The 20,971-nt window shown below is 34.6% G+C and overlaps 6 protein-coding genes across 8 annotated transcripts in view; all 6 read right to left on the reverse strand.

Moving 5' to 3' along the window:
* The window catches only part of LOC104793296 (endochitinase CHI-like), a 2,350-nt gene extending 1,840 nt beyond the window's left edge, over positions 1 to 510 (reverse strand). The window contains exon 1 of one of the 3 annotated variants that reach the window (XM_019226825.1): positions 133 to 510. In XM_019226825.1, the coding sequence (XP_019082370.1) occupies positions 133 to 460 (328 nt within the window). In that variant the 5' untranslated portion in view covers positions 461 to 510. Of the gene's footprint in view, positions 1 to 9 lie in introns of all 3 variants that reach the window. The other 2 variants (XM_019226826.1, XM_019226824.1) reach the window with 2 other exon arrangements.
* LOC104793297 (endochitinase At2g43580-like) lies at positions 972 to 2,279 on the reverse strand. Its single transcript, XM_010519635.1, has 2 exons — positions 1,853 to 2,279; positions 972 to 1,519 (listed from the first exon to the last, which is right to left on the reverse strand). Exons 1-2 carry the CDS (start codon positions 2,244 to 2,246, stop codon positions 1,116 to 1,118), a joined length of 798 nt encoding a protein of 265 aa, XP_010517937.1. The 5' UTR covers positions 2,247 to 2,279; the 3' UTR covers positions 972 to 1,115.
* On the reverse strand, positions 5,879 to 7,235 carry LOC104793298 (endochitinase At2g43590-like). Its single transcript, XM_010519636.2, has 2 exons — positions 6,824 to 7,235; positions 5,879 to 6,501 (listed from the first exon to the last, which is right to left on the reverse strand). The coding sequence occupies exons 1-2, from the start codon at positions 7,215 to 7,217 to the stop codon at positions 6,098 to 6,100; spliced, it is 798 nt and encodes a 265-aa protein (XP_010517938.1). The 5' UTR covers positions 7,218 to 7,235; the 3' UTR covers positions 5,879 to 6,097.
* On the reverse strand, positions 12,087 to 13,253 carry LOC104793299 (endochitinase At2g43600). Its single transcript, XM_010519637.1, has 2 exons — positions 12,746 to 13,253; positions 12,087 to 12,648 (listed from the first exon to the last, which is right to left on the reverse strand). Exons 1-2 carry the CDS (start codon positions 13,191 to 13,193, stop codon positions 12,251 to 12,253), a joined length of 846 nt encoding a protein of 281 aa, XP_010517939.1. The 5' UTR covers positions 13,194 to 13,253; the 3' UTR covers positions 12,087 to 12,250.
* LOC104793300 (endochitinase At2g43610-like) lies at positions 13,726 to 15,211 on the reverse strand. The gene is made up of 2 exons (XM_010519638.1): positions 14,730 to 15,211; positions 13,726 to 14,369 (listed from the first exon to the last, which is right to left on the reverse strand). Exons 1-2 carry the CDS (start codon positions 15,172 to 15,174, stop codon positions 13,975 to 13,977), a joined length of 840 nt encoding a protein of 279 aa, XP_010517940.1. The 5' UTR covers positions 15,175 to 15,211; the 3' UTR covers positions 13,726 to 13,974.
* LOC104793301 (endochitinase At2g43620-like) overlaps positions 19,468 to 20,971 on the reverse strand; it is a 10,583-nt gene continuing 9,079 nt past the window's right edge. The window contains exons 2-3 of the mRNA XM_010519639.2: positions 20,834 to 20,949; positions 19,468 to 20,071 (exon numbers count right to left, since the gene is read on the reverse strand). Coding sequence (XP_010517941.1) covers positions 19,677 to 20,071; positions 20,834 to 20,949 — 511 coding nt within the window. The 3' untranslated portion in view covers positions 19,468 to 19,676. The remainder of the gene's footprint in view (positions 20,072 to 20,833; positions 20,950 to 20,971) is intronic.

The raw sequence follows: 20,971 nt of genomic DNA on the forward strand, positions 1-20,971 counted from the left end.
TTTACGTACATTCAGTTTCATGGGTGACGTGAGCGAAGAAGGCAGCGATCTCGCGTTTGGAGATGGAAGCACCAAAGCTCTGGTACGAATTAGCTGCGGCGATAAAGGCGTCGTGAGAGTAGAATCCTTTGCCTGCACAATCACTTCTTGCTTGGTTTATGATAGAGTTAAAGAACTCAGGTGTCACCGTTCCTTCAAGCGAAACAGCGTCTCCGCCTCCGCCACTCTTTACTTCGCCGCTAGCGTCACCACCACCTTGACAAGGGCCCTCACGGCAGCCATAACCGCAGTAATCATCCGTCTGACCGCAGTAACCCCATTGGCTGCAGCAGAAGTCAGAGGCACAGCCACAGTTTTGAGAGGTTACAGGTTTGGAAACTGTCAGGGTCAAGACAAGGAGACTTGGGAGAAAAAGGGCATATGTGTCTTTTCTTGTGGTGGATTTGGCGTTATTAGCCATTTTTATTTTAGCTCTTGTTGCTTATTTGTGTGTGTGAGGCTGATAGAGTTATATTGGCTTCGTTTTATTTATAGCTGATTGGAACAATGAGGGAGAGTTCAGATAAATGTTGGATCCATGAAGAAGACTTTGTGGAAGACAAGTGTCTAGTTATTTCCAAGTCAACGTCAACTTATGTAGACTTTTTGTTCTAGCCCATTCGTTACGTAGGGAAATTTCCACACAAACATTACAATTTTCATTTAACATATAATATGATTCAGAATAAATTCTATCTCTAATAGAGAATTTACTATATTCAAGGTCATGGGAACCCTTACATCTCGGTCAGATCTACACCAACGATTCACAATTTATCTTCTCAGAGCGTACATATCATCATCACTTAACTATTCAAGAGATTGATCTTATATAGAAACAGAGCAAAACAGAGCTAACATAGTGGTTACAACGATTTTACACAAAATCGGTTAGTCTTAATCGCATCGGTATACATGTGAAGAATCAAACATTTTCTTTGTATAAGTTGTTTTTTTATTTATCTTTGAATAACGTGATATAACTTCACAATATTACTACAACAACAACTTTAGTTTAACATCACTTCTTATTTCACTTTAACACGTCATGTGTATGTCTACAAGATAAGAGCGTTTTAGCAAGTGATGTTGGAGCCAGGGTCCACACCAAGCTGTCCACAGTAGTCCCTATAGTACCCAACCCTTGCATTCACCCCACGTACGTTCCTGCCGTCACATTCCAAACCGCTGACGGCTCTTACGGTGGCTCCAAATCCCTGGTTCAACACAGGCCTCACGCTCTTCATCCAAAACCACAGAGCCGCCCTGAAAGCTACAATTGGGTTACTGCTCACCAGCTCGGGCTGGCGTAGGAGGTCGAGGCCGAGAAATTGGCCGCATGGTCCGTAGTTGAAGTTCCATGATAGTAGGAACGGACCGCGACCATGGTAGCTCTTCCCCGGTACACATGGATATTGCCTGTTGCTCTGGTCGCACATGGTACGTGATGCTCCGCCAATCTCTTCTATGTAGCAGAAGTCTAAACGTACATATAGATGCATAGTTGTTTTAGGATAAAGTCAAATGAGATAATAATATCGATCGACGGTTTGAGAATTAAATCTCGTAAGTCCTAGATAATGATAATTCAAACATTTGTATGTTATACAAATTAGTAATTATTTGTAAATTTCGGACGCTAATGTAGATACAAACGTAAGTTTCTTTTTAGAAGTTTTTTTGAATATAGTACTCATTTTTTATATGTTACAATCTACTAATGTGTATATCTTGACCTAAATAGATGCAGCCTAGAATATGCTACGTATATGAAAAAAAAAAAAGAGTACAAAGTCGAGAAAAGAGTTCTTACGTCCGGTCTCGTAAGTGAAATGAGCAAACATGGTAGCAATTTCACGCCTAGTAACGGTATTAGCAAAGTTGGGGAAAGTATTGGTGGCGTTAATGAAAGAGTCGTGGGTGTAAAATATTTTTCCGGCGCAGTTATTACCGGCTTGGTTGATAATGTTGTTAAAGAAACTTTGTGTTGCAATGCTACCAATCAAATCTGCACTGGTTGGGGATCCACCGCCTCTACAAGGACCTGATCGGCATGTTGGACCACAGTGATCAGCAGTGGTGCCGCAATAACCGAACTGACTGCAACATAGGTTTGGGGCGCAATTGCAGTTTTGAGATTTGACTGTTTCAGAGTAGAAAGCTAAGAGGGAGATGAGAAGTATTAAGTTGATTTTTGTGAGAGCCATTGTTGGGGGTGTTCTTGTTGTTTGAAGAGAAGGAATAGTTTGAGGTTTTATATAATGAGAGATATTGGGTAGATTGGTCATTTTCATTAGGATGGGTGATGGGATATCAATTGTGATTTTATTTCTTTCAATTATTTAACAATGGTTTGACTATTAAGTCTGCCGAAGATGTGTATGGCAATTGAACTTTATTTTCAAATCCAAAATAATTTTGCAGATTGGACTTTATAGTTGGAAAATAATTGGTATTTACATATATAGGATCTATTACATGGTTACACATTCATAAAAAAATTGCATGTCTGATCATAAGAAGATAATATATGGAAATATGCGCTAATAAGAACAATAGACGCTTTTTTTTTGTAGGAATTGAACAAAAGACGTTTGTACATTACGTTTAAACACATACCATCACGGACAAACGGAACTCTAGACAGAACGTAATGTACAAACGTCTTTTGTTCAATTCCTACAAAAAAAAGCGTCTATTGTTCTTATTGTTCTTATTAGCGCATATTTCCATGTGTTTAATTGTGAAGGAACACATTAGTTTGGCTAAAAAGTATATAAACCTTAACCAAAATAAAAACCATATATAATATTAAATAATTAGGTTTTCTATTCACCTAAAGAGTAATGTTTCTCTATAACGAAAAAAATCCAGAAAACCTAATTAAGAAACCAATAAGAATGAGTTTTAAAGAGTCGACCACTTCTCATTACATGTACAAATCCTGTAGGCTATTTTTTTTTTTTCATTTTTCTTTTTGTAGATTACTCTTGGTTGTTTTGTGAGACAAAATATATATAGCCACCCTTCACGACGGCTGGGGACATCCAACCTGAAATTTTTTAAAAAATTGACTACTCATTACCAAACGATCAAAAAGATATTGGAGTGTTCCTTCATTAATTACAAAAATACAAACCGAGTCCCCAATCAGTTGCCCCTCGACGCTCGAGCATTTTCTAAAAGCCGCCTCTTAAGAGAAGTCGTAGCATATATCTATGATACATCTTTGTAGTTTTTAGACAATAGGTTTGCCATAATTTTGACTTTTCAACGTTAAATTAGTTGCAATAAATAGAGTAGTTGCATCGTCAAACATTCATATTATATACATAAGATTTTTCTTTGTTAGTATGTTATTATTATACTTTTTAATTATCTTACGCAATTTTTCTATATGAATTTAGTTTGGATAAAATTACCTCCCGAATATAAGTTTAAATTTAGTGACCAAAAGATCTCAGAAGAAGTTTAAATTTTTTACTTTTTAACTAATAGTGTAAATTCATGAAATATTTAGGAGGGATTCATGCATGCTAAGAATTAATTAATATTTTTCCTTTTAGAATTTGTAGTGCTTTTAGATCACATATTTTTTATTTTTTTCTAGAAAATAAAACAATAACCCCTCCAAAAAATACAACTCATCTGTTTGTTACTCATATATCCAGTTAATCATTAAACATTATGACCAATAAAATTACCAAATTTTTAATGATTTATATTTATATTATCATGTGAGGAAATTGTGAACGTAACAAGAGTACACCCACCATCTTTTTTTCTACATCTGTAACCTTTTTGGGGGGAACTTTTCTAGGTTTGTACTTTTTTTTTTTTGAACACAAGAACTTTCATTAAAAACTTAAAATCTCAAAGGAGGGATATTCAACAACTTTCATTCAAAACTTAAAACCTCAAAGGAGGGATGTTCTTATAACTTAGAATCAAACGGTTACAAAGAAAGGTAAGGATAAAGACTACATGAGTCTTCCAAAGAGATGCACAACCATGAGGAGTTTGCAAAAGGTGGAAGATCTTTTGGTGTCTTGTAGGATTCAAATTTGAAGGCAACCTTCAGGAAATCCCTGACCAAAAGGTGGTCATACTTCGCTCTTACGGTTGACGCATTGGAGCTTTTGAAAGTGTGCTCCATGGAGGAGACTAAGGGGTGAGATGGTTGCAGAGTGGTCATGGCGGTTGAAGAAGATGAAAACGGGGCTCTCATTAGGAGGGTAACAGGCCGTAACAAAACAGGTGGGTCATCCCTCTCATCGCAATGGAGGTAAATGAATTCCTTACAAAGCTTGTAATCAGTTTGTTCCTGGACTAGATCAACATACCCAAGTTTTCTATCTAATGGTGGTAAACGAAGCAGGGGTTCAAAGGGTTCAAAGATAGTGTTCAGGCAGGCTGTCGGATCAGATTCAAAGATATGTCTACACAACGCAAGCATCCGGACAGGGTTAAGAGACTGACCTCGACAAAATAATCTAAGAAGCAACTTTGGAGCCACCGATGTTCTGCTACCGAGAGAAACTCGTCTTGACCAAGCAGAGATAAGCGGTACTTCCATAGAGATGCAAAAAAGTTCATGATTGGGTTCAGGAGTCGGGTGAGGCGGATAGAAGATGCTGGTGAAGGCAAGGTAACCCCAACATTGTAACGGTGGGGTCATAATGCCAAGCTTCACCAAGCAGTCTTCCTCAAAGAGATCATCCCTGGAATCACATTGAACTCGACACAAAGGGTTCTCAAGCAAATTAAACGAAGCCAATGTTCCGCTATCGAGGGAACCTCGTCTTGACCAAGCAGATAACACCGGTACTAAGCAATTTGATCTTGATATAAAGCAAGTATAGGCGGATCGAGGGAGATTCCAGTGCAGGGATGCATCATAGCCTAAGTAGAGTAGACTATCTACCAGGGTTCCAAAGTAAGATTGGGGAGCAAACCTGGGCCAAAGAGATATCGAGGTTGGGACAGAAGCAGCCGGAGTTATGATGTTCTTCGTCAAGATCTTTAAAGGCTCCGGCGTCAACATAGAGCTCCCGTCCAGCTGCAGCCAAGTAAACCACTTGGAGAGAGGATATAAATCCGAGGATCGGTGAGATGTTATGGTTGACTGTGGAAGAGGCCAGATCGAGAGATTAACACCAAGGAGATCAGGCCATTCGGGGGGTTGAGGGGTGAGTTCAGGCAGTAGGGTACTCAGTCAAGTAGCTACGCTGAGAGAGAAGAGTGGATGTAGAGGAACGATGGACAGTGGATGAAGCTGATGCATAGCCGGAGCAGAGATCTGAAATCTCAAGAGGACTCCGGTGAAAAAAACCAAAAATACAAACGAGATTTGCAGACAGAAGTAGAGAGAGATCAGAGATACTGAGAGATCGCGACGCTGGTGAGCCGGAGCTCTACCGGCGTCGGAAGATGATGAGATGAGCGGCGCCTCAATTATCGTGTCAGAGAGAATTAGGGCAAACGAGTTTTTTGATGATTTCTACGTTTGTACTTAATTACTTTTTTTTGTACTTAATTACCTTTTCTCCAATAAAATCGTTGGCAAATTTACCAAGGGTCCGCTAGGATGCATATATCTTTTACCGTTAGTCTCTTTAATTACTATAGGCTGCATGCAACTTTAACCCATTAAAAACTTTAACTAGTGGACTATTGAACCATTAATTAAACTACTAACGTTTATAATTAGTTTCAACAGGAAACTTTTTTTGTTTTGACGTGATAAAACAAGAATATAAATATTACAAGTTTACAACACCAAATTCGTGCGAATATTATATATCCCAAAAGCAGATTCTGTAAGTGTCCAAGTCAGACATCTAAAATCAATCTTAAATTTCACTTTCATAAAAAGCCAGAGAAGAAACGATAACACTTTCACAAGTTTATTACAACCATTTTTTTGCTTGTGACGCAGGGAACACTGAGACCCAACATAAAGTACATACGTTTGAAATTTAACTTTATTATCTCACTTATTCTTTCATCTTATCACGTGCCACGTTACGTGTGTGGGTGTATGGGTTCAGAGAGCTTTTTAGCAACTTAGGTTAGGACCAGGGTCCACACCAAGCTGTCCACAATAGTCTCTGTAGTATCTGATCCTAGCATTGACTGCACCTGAGTTCCCACCGTTACATTCCATTCCGTTGATGGCTCTAATGGTAGCTCCAAATCCTTGGTTCAGAACCGGCCTTACGCTGTTCATCCAAAACCACAAACCCGTCCTGAAAGCTACAGTTGGGTTGCTACCAACAAGCTCAGGCTGGCGAAGAAGGTCGAGACTAAGACTCTGACCACATGCTCCGTAGTTGTAGTTCCATGATAGTTGGATCGGACCACGACCAAAGTAGCCTTTGCCGGGTGCACATGGGTACTGCCTGTTGTTCTCGTCGCAGTAGTCACGCGACGCTCCGTTTATTTCTTCTATGTAGCAAAAGTCTAATACATACAGAGAATCACATGAAAGAGAAGAGGGCTTTAGCCTTTAGGATGATCTAAATTAGTTGTGATCAAGTCAAATGTTCAGTTTTTAACTATATCGAAGGTTTCATCTTATATGTCGTAGATCAATAATGTTTTTCTTTAAATACTTAAATGTGTTATAATCGTAGGACCTTATTGGTCTTAGAAATATCCAGTGATATTATTAGTTTGCTAAAAGTTAGAATCGGTCATCACTAGAGAACACAGACAAAAAAGATCAATTAATATTGTATGATATATACTAAAAAAAGTAAGAGAAGGAAGAAAGAGATCTTACGTCCGGTCTCGTGAGTGAAATGAGCAAACATGGTAGCAATTTCACGTCTAGTAACGGAATTAGCAAAGTTGGGGAAAGTATTAGCGGCGTTAACGAAAGAGTCACGGGTGTAGAAACTTTTCCCGGCACAACCACCATCAGCTTGATTGATAATGTTGTTAAAGAAACCTTGTGTCACTATGCTACCGACCGATCCACCACCGGCCGGGGTTCCACTACCTCTACAAGGACCTGATCGGCATCCAGCACCGCAATATGCATCGTCGGTACCACAGTAGCCGAACTGACTGCAGCACAGGTTTGGAGCGCAACCGCAATTTTGGGACTTTACAATTTCAGAGTAGAAACCTAAGAGGCATAGAAGAAGGACTAAGGAGATTTTTGTGAAAGCCATGTTTTGTGTTATTTGTTTGTGGATGAGAAGGGAAATGTGGTCAGGTATATATAGGGGTAGATGTTGGGTAGTTTGGTCATTTGCCCTCTTTCTGTATTAATGTATTTTGAAACGAATTTGACTTTTTGGTCTTGTTATTGCCCAAGATAAATATTGTGGACTTGGTCTAAGAATTACTTTTTTCTTTAAAAAAAAAAAATGGAACAATTATTTGTTAATATATCTCACTTCTCTCTTTCCTGATTTTTGAAAAAATTATATAATTTCCCAATGATTGAACAATCAAAAGGGGTTTGTTTTCGTTATTAATCTATTTAGTATACATGTATTTATGTGCAAACTATATGAGTGGAAGTTAAAGTATACTTTCTTATACGTAAAATTTTTAAAGAGATTAGGGCTGCGAATCCAATCTGAGACACATATTTATGGAGTAAATTGACAGTTCATATGTACATTTCACAAAAGACAAAAATATATATATATATATATATATATATATATATATATATAAAATGGAAGTCCATGGAGTTGCTTATAATTTAGGAAAATGTTAAGAGCCTACAGTAAGAAATGAAAAAATAGATATGAAAGACATATTTGTTAATTATAAAAATAAATATATGAAATATACTATTTGAAGACAATCCTCGGGTTATAGTCTCTTTTTTTTTTTGGTTGACATTTGATAAAACTATACTCGATCATCGGGTGGTTCATCTAGAGCTACCTAAAGCCAGCCCTATCTAGTCATGTTGATAAGAACTAAGAAAAAAGAAGAAGAAAACAAGTTGGGCACTCGCAAAGTCACTATAAATCTTTGTACTATGTGACTATGCGAGCCTTCGGTTGGGTCCATTACCCGGCGGCTATTCAAATTCAAACGTATGAATTTCAGATTTGAGTTGACAAAAGAGTGATTCTCAGTTTCTATTTCACATTATTTTCCGGGATAATCATGTCATTAAACAAATTAAAGTCTAGGTAATAAGTTGTATATTATATCTTAACAAAAGGAATACTTATATATATATATATATATATATGATATATAAACATTCTAAAACCATCGATGTCCATCAACAAGAGTATCATATTAATTACTGAAATTACTAGATTAGATCTTCAATATATAAGGCTAAAACTTGCCGATAAAAGATGTCAAAATGCACAATCATGCAAGTTACGTTGAAAAGTCGACAGCAAATTAGTTTCAAATTTTCTGGTGGGAGTGACAATTGTACCCATAAAAAGCTCATTTCCTTATGATTCATCAACAAACTAGAAGTTCTTATTTATTTTATTTTTTTCTATCGGTGTTTGCCCGCCGAACATTAAAAATTCAAAGCATTCCTAGTCATAATCATAGTCATTTATCCGCACTTTCAGGGATCGTATGATTCAACGTTATAATCATAGTCATTCCTAGACATAATCATAGTCATCTAAAAACTGAATGACTCATTCTCTTTCTTGAAAACTCATTTTCTTTCATGAAAAACTTCAAATTCTTATTATTTTTTTATTATTAAATCGGTGTATGCCCGCCAAACATTTAAATTTAACGGATTCATACTTGTAAGTTACAACGTTAGAATGTACTGTTGCATTTACATCTTATGAATAAGTTTTTTTAAATAAAATAATCCCACTACATAAAATCTCAATTCATATCATTAATCTGAAGCAAAAAAAATTTGTTAGCAAAATTAAAATTCAAATGCGCAGAGTATAATGACGACAAAAAAAAAACGCATAGTACGTATAGCATGTATGTTGTTGAATAGCAAAGAATATAGTTTAAGACGAAGGTAATTCCTAATTTTCATAAACTATACGTATTCGTTGAGTAGTAACGAATATAGTAGCTCAATTAAATAAAGTATACGTATTCGTTGGGTATTACTAACTCATTCTTTCAAATTTATTCGGGACGCATACTTTCAGCTTAAAATAGAGTTTTACGTAGGTGTATCGTATTATAAAATGATGTTTTAGTTTCATAGAGTAGACATTCATACTGACTGATTCTTCTAGTCTATATTGCACGATTTTTATTTTTTCAACAAATTTATATACGTTACCGACAATAGTTTATAATCTTTTCAATTATTTGCGTTCTAGCTAGGATAGTCATTTCAACGGTACCGGTGAATAGAAAAGTCAATTATCTTCGGGAATTCGTCGACCACTTGCAGCGATTTTTTTAATATGCGAATGAATGAATTAATTCATAGATTGCTTACTCATACAATTTCACAACGTAATAAAATTATATCATTAAAATACCCCAACAGGCAACAGGTATGTAATCCAAATCTCAAATAATTAATGAATACTATGACTTATTTTTGAATAATAGGCCGGATCAGACTCTCTTAAGATATCGAAATTACAAATCACTAATCTTTGAGACGAAATGCAGTTTAAGAACCATATTAACCCTGTTATTCTGTTAACCATCCATTAATATATATACAGTAAAACCTCTATAAATTAATAATGTTGGGACCATGAAAATCTATTAATTTATAGAGGTTTTAATTTCTCGATAAATTAATAATTATTAATTTATAGATAGACTTTCCTAATTTGGTAAAAAACATTAAAAATAAGATTTAATGGTTATAACTAATATTTTTATAAAATCAATTACAATGAAAATAACAATTATCATGTTTTGACAATAGCACTCAAAGATTTTTATACAGTAAAAAAATCAAAAATGAACTATAATAAAAAATTAATGTGTCGATATATACATATATTTAAATAATTCTATATAATTATTAATTTATATTATTGATGAAACCATTTATTTACATAGGATTTTCAAAAAAATATTATTTTATTATATTATCAAATAGTGTCCAAAATTACACTAGTCTCAACTTGGGACCGGATAAATCTTTTAATTTATAGAGTTTATTAATTTACCGAGTATTAATTTATAGAGGTTATACTTTAGTTTAGAAGATAAAGAAAATTTCCAGAATAGTTAATCCCTACACACCTCCATAAAGTCTTAAGATATAAATGCGATGAGGACTCGCATTTTGGAATCATGGTACAAGCCGTTAATCACACGTCGATTGTGGAGTGTTGACCCATTATTGCCTATGGTATCGTTACGCCACGAAACCAAATAACCAACATCAATTATGGCGAAATGACTTGTTACTTATTGTATTTTGACCTACGATGTGTCATGTGTGCATGATTCCTAACATTCTCGAACCAAATCTCACGATAAAACCGACAATATATAATTGAATCAAAATGATGTATATATTTTTACCACCAATCAAATCATATATTTTGTGTGATCGAAATTTGTATTGTTATGAGGAAATTGTGAAAGTAATAGGAGTGCAGATCATCTTTTTTTTTTTTTTTCAAATTAAGTAATTAGTTACCATTGATCGGATTAAAAAACAGCGGCATGAAATTAGTAGAGGTCTAGATATTGCCTCACCGGCTCCTTAGTAGAAAGGCTACAAACCGGCTGCACCTCTTGACCCTAATAGGTCTCGGATATTGCCTCTCACTGGCTCCTAATCCTTGAAGGCTTGAACCAATTAATAAACGAATATCTTCTACTTTTAAATAAAATAAATATATAAGCCAAGACTAGTCAATTGTAAGTTTGTAACGGAAGCATGATTAATGGAACCCAGCCATGTGTATGTGGTCTCATGCTCTCTACACAGTCTCTAACTATGCCTCCATCCATATGTGAATGGCTAGCAACACACGTCATATTAACAAACTAATAATTAACGTATCAACTTGTTATCACTATTCAAACGTATCAACTTGTTATCACTATTCAAACGTATCAACTTGTTAACACTATTCTGAAGAGATTGCAAAACTTGATTATATTCATCAAGCAAGAGGATGGTTGTGGCGTCGTTTTATTAATAGAATTTGTGTAGCTGTCTAGATTCCAGCTAAACTTGGAAGTATACTGATGAAAAAAAAAAATTAAAGCCAGAGAAAATTTTAGATCCAGTTTTTATACTCCAAAGTTGACAATGTTTAGGACTGCTCGCAACGTATTTGAGATATTTGTTAACAAAAATGACCATACGTTACCAAATGACAAAAATATGAAGTTATAGGCTCCACTTAGTTGTTTCATCATGGGCATTTTAAGATGCCAATTCTTTGACCAAAAAAAAAGAATGCCAATTCTAAAAGAGTTGCATACTACGTACGATGGTAAACTAACTTACCAAAATTAGTTTGTCGGATTCTTCTCAAATTTAATACAAAGTAATTTTAAAAAATTACAATCTTATTTTTTTTATCCTTCTCAGTAAGTGTAAAATTGTTAGTAAGATGAAGATTTGTAAAGATTTTTAAAGCCGGTCTAAGAAGAGAAGTCGCATTTGTCGCTATAAATCTTGGTACCTTGTGAGCCGTTGGGTCCACTGTTGAATGCATATAACACTAATTTTCGCCATTGGGATAAATGGTGATTGATTTATGTAAGGAAAGTAGCGTTAAGCGTTTTGGTTCGGTGTTCATCTCAATTAAACAATTAATCAATAATTTATTATATATGTGAAAATGTTGGAATTGACATTGCCGTGTCCGTGCATATATATATATATATATATATACTGTTAGATTTTAGGCCTAAAGATACAAAAACTTATATCAATAAAAATACATGATGTCAAAAAAAGAAAAAAAGAAAAAAGAAAAAGACATGGAATTGTTATGGGCTGCAGTGTAGTAACAGGCATTGTCGTATAGTCCAAGTCATGTCCCAACATTATTTTGCATATGGCATCTACTGAGTCTAATTAATGACTTCATCAACCCAAGGCTTCTTGAGTATTTTGTAAAGAAGTTACCAACTATAAATTTTTAAAAATATAAGCTCACACCGAGACTGATTACTGTGTAAGTAGTAATTAATCAAAAACTTGTACGATTTTGGATTGGATTTGGGTTTTTAACAAATTTATTAAACATATAGTCCAGGATTAATTTAAACATGTAGTGCCATGACATTAATGACCTTAGCAATCGAGACCTTGATCAGGAGTGACCCCAAGCATCTCGCAGAACTCTATGTATTGCTTAACCTTTTTATTCGTATCATCACGACGCCAATTACCACATTCACGGCCATTGACTCTCTTTGTGATTTCTCCGAATCCTAAGTACAAAGCCGGACGCACATTTCTATTCCAAAACCACATTGCGAATTTGAAAGCAACTTCCGGACTACGAGCCACCAGATCTGGATCCTTCAATAGCGGTAGGCCGAGGTGCTTGCCGGCAGCACCATAATACTCGTTCCATGTGATTGATTGTAGCAAACCGCGACCATAGTAGTTTTTCCCCGGCTCACAAGGGTACTTCTTGCTCTTTGAACAATACCTCTCGTTAGATATTTCTTCTTTGTAACAAAAACCTTTACGTAAAAATATAATCTATCAGCTTAAAGATTAAAAAAAAAAACATTGCAGTACCATAATATTGATTATTTTACTTGCAAATATCAAACTTACTTTTAGATCCATATGAGAAATGAGCCAGTATGGCAGCGATCTCACGTTTAGCCACCTTTCCTTTGTAAGCTCCAAACGATTTGAAAGCAGTGATGAAAGCATCATAAGTGTAGAATCCTTTCGCCGAGCAGTTGCTTTCGACTTTTCTCATTATGCTATCGAACAATGCTGTTGTGATAACGGTCTCTATTTTACCACGTGGACCGGCATCGACGTTGTAATCATATCCGTAGGATTTTCCCTTGATATTGCAAGGGCCACTGAAACAAAAAAATCCGCAGTAGTCATCACCAGTGCCACAGAAACCCCATCTGCTGCAACACTCCTTAAGGCCAGGGCAACTAGTATCCATGCAATTTTGCGAGAACACTGTCTTGGCCAAAATTGCTAGAATGAAGAGGGAAAAAATGAGAGCGTTTTTTAGAATCGCGTTTCGGATGGTCATCATGTTATAGCAAAAGATGTTTGGAAATCAAGTTTTGGGGGAATGGGATGGTTTGTGGACGTATTTGTAGTTCATAATCACTTGGTTTGTACGTATGGTCAACTACACTATGATATTCTTTATGACTAATAAAACCATTTTATTTTCAAAAAATTCAGAAGTTATATATTCTATGTACTTTAAATATTAAGCTTTTGCGAGAAAATTGGTGAAGACTACATATACTAAATTCACTAGATCTACTATCTGAACACNAAAAAAGGCTTAAGTCTCGTTGCTCCTCCTAATAGATCACAAGTCTCGTTGCTCCTCCGAATAGATCACAAGTCTCGTTGGTTCCGTTAACAATGACCGGATCATATGTAGTCTAACGTTAATTCCTCTTCTTCATTTTTTTTTTTCTTTTTCTTTGTTGTTGTTGTCACAATTGAGTTCGTTCGGCTAATACTCTATTTTCTTTCTATTAAACTTTAATAAGAAAAGGTCTGATGATACAAGAAAAGCACTTTTCGTTGCTTATATGCTACTTGTCGAGTGTGAAAAACAGGGAAACCATATATATGTTTATTGGATAACAATTCCAATTTTTATCACTTATGACAGGGGATACAAACAACACACAGTATCAATTACCTTAGGAGACATCAACCAAACAATATGCCTCCTAATCTCATATTATTTTATCTATTCTAGTATTTTCGACTTCCCTTTATTAAACCACACGACATTATTAATCCACACGACATTTAAAAAAAAAAAAAAACCACATAAACAAGTAGTGTTTTCAACATTTGAGATTGGTTCCAGGAGTGACCCCAAGCTTCTTGCAGAAGTCCAAGTAATGGTTAACCCTGCTCTGCACCGCAGCTGGACGCCCACCGTTACATTCACCACCGTTGATCCTCCTTGTTGTTGCACCAAATCCTTGGCCAATAACCGGACGCACATTCTTGTTCCAAAACCACATGGCACACTTGAAAGCCACTGTTGGGCTACGAGCCACCATATCTGGGTCCTTCAAGAGAGGAAGTCCGAGGAACTTTCCGGCTGCACCATAGTTGTAGTTCCATGTGATTTGGATCGGACCGCGACCATAGTAGTTCTTGCCGGGTTGACAAGGATATGTTGTGCTTGGTGAGCAGTACCTTCCTCTGGCTATTTCTTCTTTGTAACAAAAACCTTTACATAACCCAAAAGATAAATTTTATATCAAACAAATATTAGAATAAATCCAAATAGAGGACCAAATAAAAATTTAACATTTTATAACACCATACTGAAGATAGCATATCCTTCCATCTGATGAGGAAAAATTTCCAGTCACTATAACTATCTTCAATTATCAACATTAAGTTTATTCATGCAAAAGGGATAAATCAGAGATGTTTACATAAATTTATGTGTGTTTTGTTTATATATATATATATATATATATTTTTTTAAATTAATACTTAATTTAAAATTATTTGAAGAAATTTTCTGAAATATAATTTTAAAAGAGTGAAAANAAAGAGAAAATGTAGTAAACGGTGAACTTACTTCCAGATTCGTGTGAGAACTGAGCCAACATGGCGGCAATCTCACGCTTAGCAACAGTTCCTTTGTAGGCTGGGAACGATTGAGCGGCGTCAATGAAAGCCTGGCGAGTGTAGAACCCTTTGGCCGGGCAACCGCGTCCGACTTTACTCATGATGCTGTTGAAGAACGCTGGTGTGACAACGCTCGCTATGGTACCACGAGGACCAGCGTTTAGACCGCCGGTACCACTGGGAGTAGGTGTAGGTTTAGAGCTACAAGGTCCACTCTTGCACCCAGTGCCACAGTAGGCTTTTGTGGTACCACAATATCCCCACCTGCTGCAGCACATATTGCCTTTACATCCGGTTTTACCGCAGTTTTGCGAAAACGCGGTTTCTGCCATGATGGTTAGAGTGAAGAGGAGAATGATGAGAGCATTTTTCAGAATCGCACTTTGTGTCGCCATTTTTCTTTTCTTTGATGGAATGTATTGGAGGGAGAGTTGTGTGAAGAAACGAGGATGATATGTGGAAGTATTTATAGTGTAAAATTGAAAATATTAAATTATCTTTTGGTCAATTATAAAAATGTTTAATGAATAAGTCGTGACCCGTTCCTTTTCTTGTAGTTGTGATTAAGGAGAAATACTATGCTGATTTGAATTGGACTAGGTCGTAACGTTTAGCTGAATTGACTAAGAGACGGAAACGAATATAATAAAATCGTTTTGAAGATAATCTTTCTTTTTTAAAATTAACAAGTCTTGAGTCGGTTCAGTTTCTCCAACATCCAATAAGAGAGATTAAAATCTTAAAATATATTGTTAAATTATTTAATATATATATATATATTGATATGTCAAACTAAGAACAATGAAAATAACCAAACCTTGGGTAGTTTTGTGGCGTAGACAAAGTTTTCCCAAAGAAATAATTGACCCCGCTTTTTTTGTTTAGTTTGAACCTAATTTGATGAAAACAAAAACTAATTAAACCATACTGATTCCAATTCTAAAAGATGTAAGGACTCTGATACTAAACTTTTGGATAATAAACTAAAATAGAAGAATGAATGTATATGCATGCGTATACAACAATTAGCTCGATTCATTGTCGTTCCATATTTGTTAACTAAGACTCATCTCCGAGTTCTTTTTTCATGTCGAATAATTGAGATGAAGAAAACTATAAACTGTAAATCGTACGTAATTGACATGAAAGTAAATATAATTGGTTGCTTAACGATGTATATTACATTATACTATATGTTGCTTTGTTTGAAGGCTGTAGAATCTCATCAAGTCCTTAGCTCGTATTCAAACTTGGACCATGTAATATTATAAGCATATCGTGTAAGCTTTATCTAAATTTCCAATAGTTTCAAACCTGTTAACCAGTTTCTTATACGTATGATATTATCCAAAAAGTTAGATTTTGTGTAAGACTTTTTCATCGACGAGTAAATCCAAGCGATACGATACAGGTAAAACTTTAGATATAGATCATAGATGTGTTGGTCAACTTAATTTGGCTATATATTTATAAAATAATCGAAAACCATTCTTTACTACTGGGGATATCAAATTAGGAAACATAGAACTATCCATATAATATACTATCTGATAGGTTTCTCCATGATTTGGAACACTAATTAATTAGCCCGGCGATCGTCGAGTTCAATAATCAACATGAATAAATTTGTTTTTGGTTTGAACAATTTTGCAAAAAACCGCATATATTCATACAAATTACTTACTTACGGTCCACGTATAAAATAAAGATATGCGATTCGATTTTTTTTTTTCTTTTTCTAAAACATATGTTATATACAATTGATTCGAAATTAAGGTACATGAATCCTTATTATAATATGCAGGTGTAGATGTTATATATATTATGTTATTATTATTGTCTATATGCCTATCGGAGGCGAATATGCGATCGATTATAATATAAGCACGTACATACTATTAGGTTTTCAAGTTTCAAGGAATCTGCAAATATGATAATCTTAGTTTTTCACCTAATGATAATGTTAGTTAACATTACAAACTAATTAATACATTATAAACTAAATAATAATTATTAAGTTTAAATATATTTTTTTCTTTGATTAAAGAGATATTATTTAATTTTAAATCAATAACAATTTAAAATTTTAAATATTTTTAATAATTAATTCTTGAAATTTATTTTTGTGGGACAAAAAAATATCTCAAAACATCGTTTAGGAGAGGAAGTAGTAATTAACGAAAAGTTGGGTTGACTAAAAAACGTTAGAAAAAAAAGGGGGCGTTTACTTTGGAGAGTCACGACAAATAAAGAGGTTTACTTCAGCGCGAATTAAGGGGGGTCCTTGGAATGCGCTGACGTGGCCCTAACTCAAAAGCATGTCACATGCTCACATGTAAATTCTTTTGTTTTTTTTTCAAGATGTAAACTTACTACTATTTTTTATCTTATTTTTTGACAGTCTTTTTTTTTTTCATCAGAAGGAATATATTAGTTAATAAAGTCCATATGTTACAAGATATGATTTCCTAAATTTCTACACTTAATCGTTTAACCGATGGACAATCTAAACAAAAGCCTCCTCGAGATATCAGCCCTATACCAAAACCCAAAAAATTAAAGAAAAGCCTACTGAAACAAGAAGAGGATTAAGAAACCCTCTCATTCTCAAAAAAATTGTTTAACCAAAAGGGATGACCAGTCGCTACATAGGATTGCAGGTGACAATCTTCAGTTACACTTTTGGCAATGAGAGTGGCTCCTCTATTTGCCGTGGCATCTTCAATTACAAGTCTCCAAAATATAATTCTTCCCAGAACTCTCCATATCTCCGATGCTTTGTAGCGGAAGGAAGGCCAGGCATTTGGTCGTATAACAGCACCAACAAGCTGCACATCCTTTAAGGCAAAAATTACATGTTCCATTTTATGGTTGTGCATACATTCTATTGCCCAAACAGAGACACATAAACTTGCCTCATCTCTAGAGTTAACCTTGTTAAAAGCTCTCCTGCTATGAAGTAACACATTCCCTGTGTTATCTCTTAAAACCCAAGAACCACCAACCAATCTATTTCTCTTTGACCAAGAAACACCAATGTTACATTTTATCCAGCCTCTAACCGGAGGATTCCAAGGAAACGAAGAAACAGACCTGATAGCGGGATCTGTCTGACACGGTAGTAAGGTTGTAGTATCGACTTCATTATGTACCTCCTGGGCAATAAACCAATCATTGACATCTTGTTTTATCTTCTAAGCCGATTCTAGAGGAGAGAAGCTTTTACCTTCAAAAAACAAAAGGTTCCGGTTTTTCCATATTCTCCATATGATCCAAAGGAAGCTTCTTCTTAAACTGAGAGGCCATTTTAAATTATCCTTTTATCTTATTTTTTGACAGTCATGTGATGTTTTCTTTTATAACCAAAAAAAATCCAGCCTTTCGATTCATAATTTTATATCTGAAATCATGATATTAATGAAGATTCCACGATGCACAAATCAAATCTTATCTTGACTATCGCATAATTCGCATTACTCTACTAAAATTCGGGTTTCATCTTGAGTTTTTTTTTTTGTTTTTTTTTTATGTCATGCTAATTGGTACTGTGACTGTCTGTTTTTTTCCTCTCTAAATATTATCTTTATATAAGTGATTTGATAAAAAAAAATTGTTTTATGTAATCAAATTAAGTTTTAATTTTGGATAAATGCCGTGCCGTTCATTTTTCATTCATATAGTTTATATATGTTTAGTTTTCCTACTAGATTAGTGTCTACTTCAAAGTTAAGTGATTACTAAAATAAAACACTATGTATATTCATCATATCTTTTTTTGTTTGGTTTGTATTCATCATATCTAGACTCAGTGAAAAAAAAAGCTAGTAACATCATTTCAATAATCAATAGTCTTTTTCTTTTTTTCATTATCAGTCCTACATAACAACTCCACATATACATTTTTCTAGCTAGAATTCTAGCACTTTTAGTATATATATAGACTCAATTCACCATAAGGAATAGAGCATCCTCCGATCCCTTCATTTACGCTTACCCAAACTAGCTTGAAACTTGGTTTTCACTGACAACAACCCCCGTGTCGCAAGAATCCGACATCACAATTATATATCCTTTGCAAACTGAGTTCATAAGTATGTTTCTTGGTCTTTTGTGAAAGGCTATTCCCCTTTTGATCTAAAAATACTCTGTAGCCATTTAATGTGTTTTACAAAACAGATAACCATTACCCAAAACTTTATTAGTTATTTATTTAAAATTTTATAATAGTCTTTTACTGTCCAAAAATAAACATCATGACCAATTCTACTCAAACATACAAATTTTGTCAGCACATCAATTTTTTTCTTAGATATCATGATCTAAAAGAGTAGGAGTCTTCACTGGTAAAAGCCCAAGAGGGTCCTCTTGTGAGCGAACAGAGACAAATAAGAAGTCGTCGAAAGAGGCCTCTTTACGTCGGTTATGAATTATGATGCGTCTACGTACAAACGCTCTCATGTGTAAGTCCACGCTCATCGTGTGTGTGGACCAATTTTTCTCGGAGTATTTTGTTATTTTTAAGATATGTTCCTTAGTTCAAAATTCAAACTACTGCATGTATATATATATATATACATACATTGAAAAAATTTGCAAATCATTTTAACCTTTTTTGATTGTCAATTATGCAGAAATGTTTTGAGGCACATATTCAATACTCGCAGTGGTATATATTGACCAAAATTAAAAGTTGCAAATTTTAGTAAATACGTTTATTATGGATGGGCTGATATAGTGATATATGCTTCATGCTATGACAACCGATACAAACAACACATTGGTACATTAGAATACACCGCATAATCTTTTATTCGACATCTTTAGTTATAAACTCACACGTGCACGACAACCGTCATACTATAAACCGTGGCATATATTATAACCGCATTTACCATCTTTAACAACTAAGACTTGTTCCAGGAGTGATCCCAAGCATATTGCAGAACTCCAGGTAATGGTTTACTCTGCTCTGCACCGCTGCAGGACGTCGGCCGTTGCATTCGCCACCGTTGATCTTCCTCGTGGTGGCTCCAAAGCCTTGGTCCAAGACTGGACGAACATTTAGGTTCCAGAACCACATGGCACACTGAAAGGCAACTTCTGGACTACGAGCCACCATATCAGGATCAGTCAAGAGAGGGAGTCCAAGAAACTTTCCGGCTGCACCGTAGTTGTAGTTCCACGTGATTTGGATTGGACCGCGACCGTAGTAGTCCTTTCCCGGTGTACATGGGTAAGCAGTGCTCGGTGAGCAGTATTTCCCTCTAGCTATTTCTTCTTTGTAGCAAAAACCTTGGCATAACGTAAAATAATCGTTATTTAAAAACTGATGATAAGTTATTTACAAAGATAATATCATTATATTGTTCACACACTAAATATCATAAATATTGAGGTACGTAATACAGTAGAACCTCTATAAATTAATATTCGGTAAATTAATAATCTCTATAAATTAATAAATTTATTCGGTCCCAAGTTGGAACTAATTCGATAATATAATAAGATAATATTTTTTTGAAAATTCTTTGTAAATATATGGTCCAATCAATAATATAAATTAATAATTATATAAAATTATCTAAATATATGTATATATATACACATTAATTTTTATTATAGTTCATTTTAAATATTTTTACTATATAAAAATCTTTGAGTACTATCTTCAAAACATGATAATTGTTATTTTCATTTTAATTGATTTTATAAAAATATTAATTATAACGATTAAATCTTACTTTAAAACTTTTTTACCAAATTAGAAAAGTCTCTTTATAAATTAATAATTATTAATTTATCGAGAAATTAAAACCTTTTATAAATTAATAGAATTTCATTGTCTCAACATTATTAATTTATAGAGGTTTTACTGTAGATGAGTTTAGTGTGTAGTAGACATATATGCATATTATTAATATAAAAGAAATTTGTTAAATTAACCAAGAAACATTATGGTGTCTAATAATATACTTAAAAATCATTATTTTCTTAAGTAAATAATTAGTACATGCATTCATGTAGTAAAACTATAAAGATTTATAATGAACTTACTTTCAGATTCATGAGAAAACTGAGCCAACATAGCGGCAATCTCACGCTTAGCGACGGTTCCTTTATAGGCCTCGAACGATTGGGCGGCCGTAATGAAGGCCTGGCGAGTGTAGAACCCTTTCGCTGGGCAGCCATTTC

Source organism: Camelina sativa, chromosome 6 (genome assembly GCF_000633955.1).
Source record: "Camelina sativa cultivar DH55 chromosome 6, Cs, whole genome shotgun sequence".
Lineage (NCBI taxonomy): Eukaryota > Viridiplantae > Streptophyta > Magnoliopsida > Brassicales > Brassicaceae > Camelina > Camelina sativa.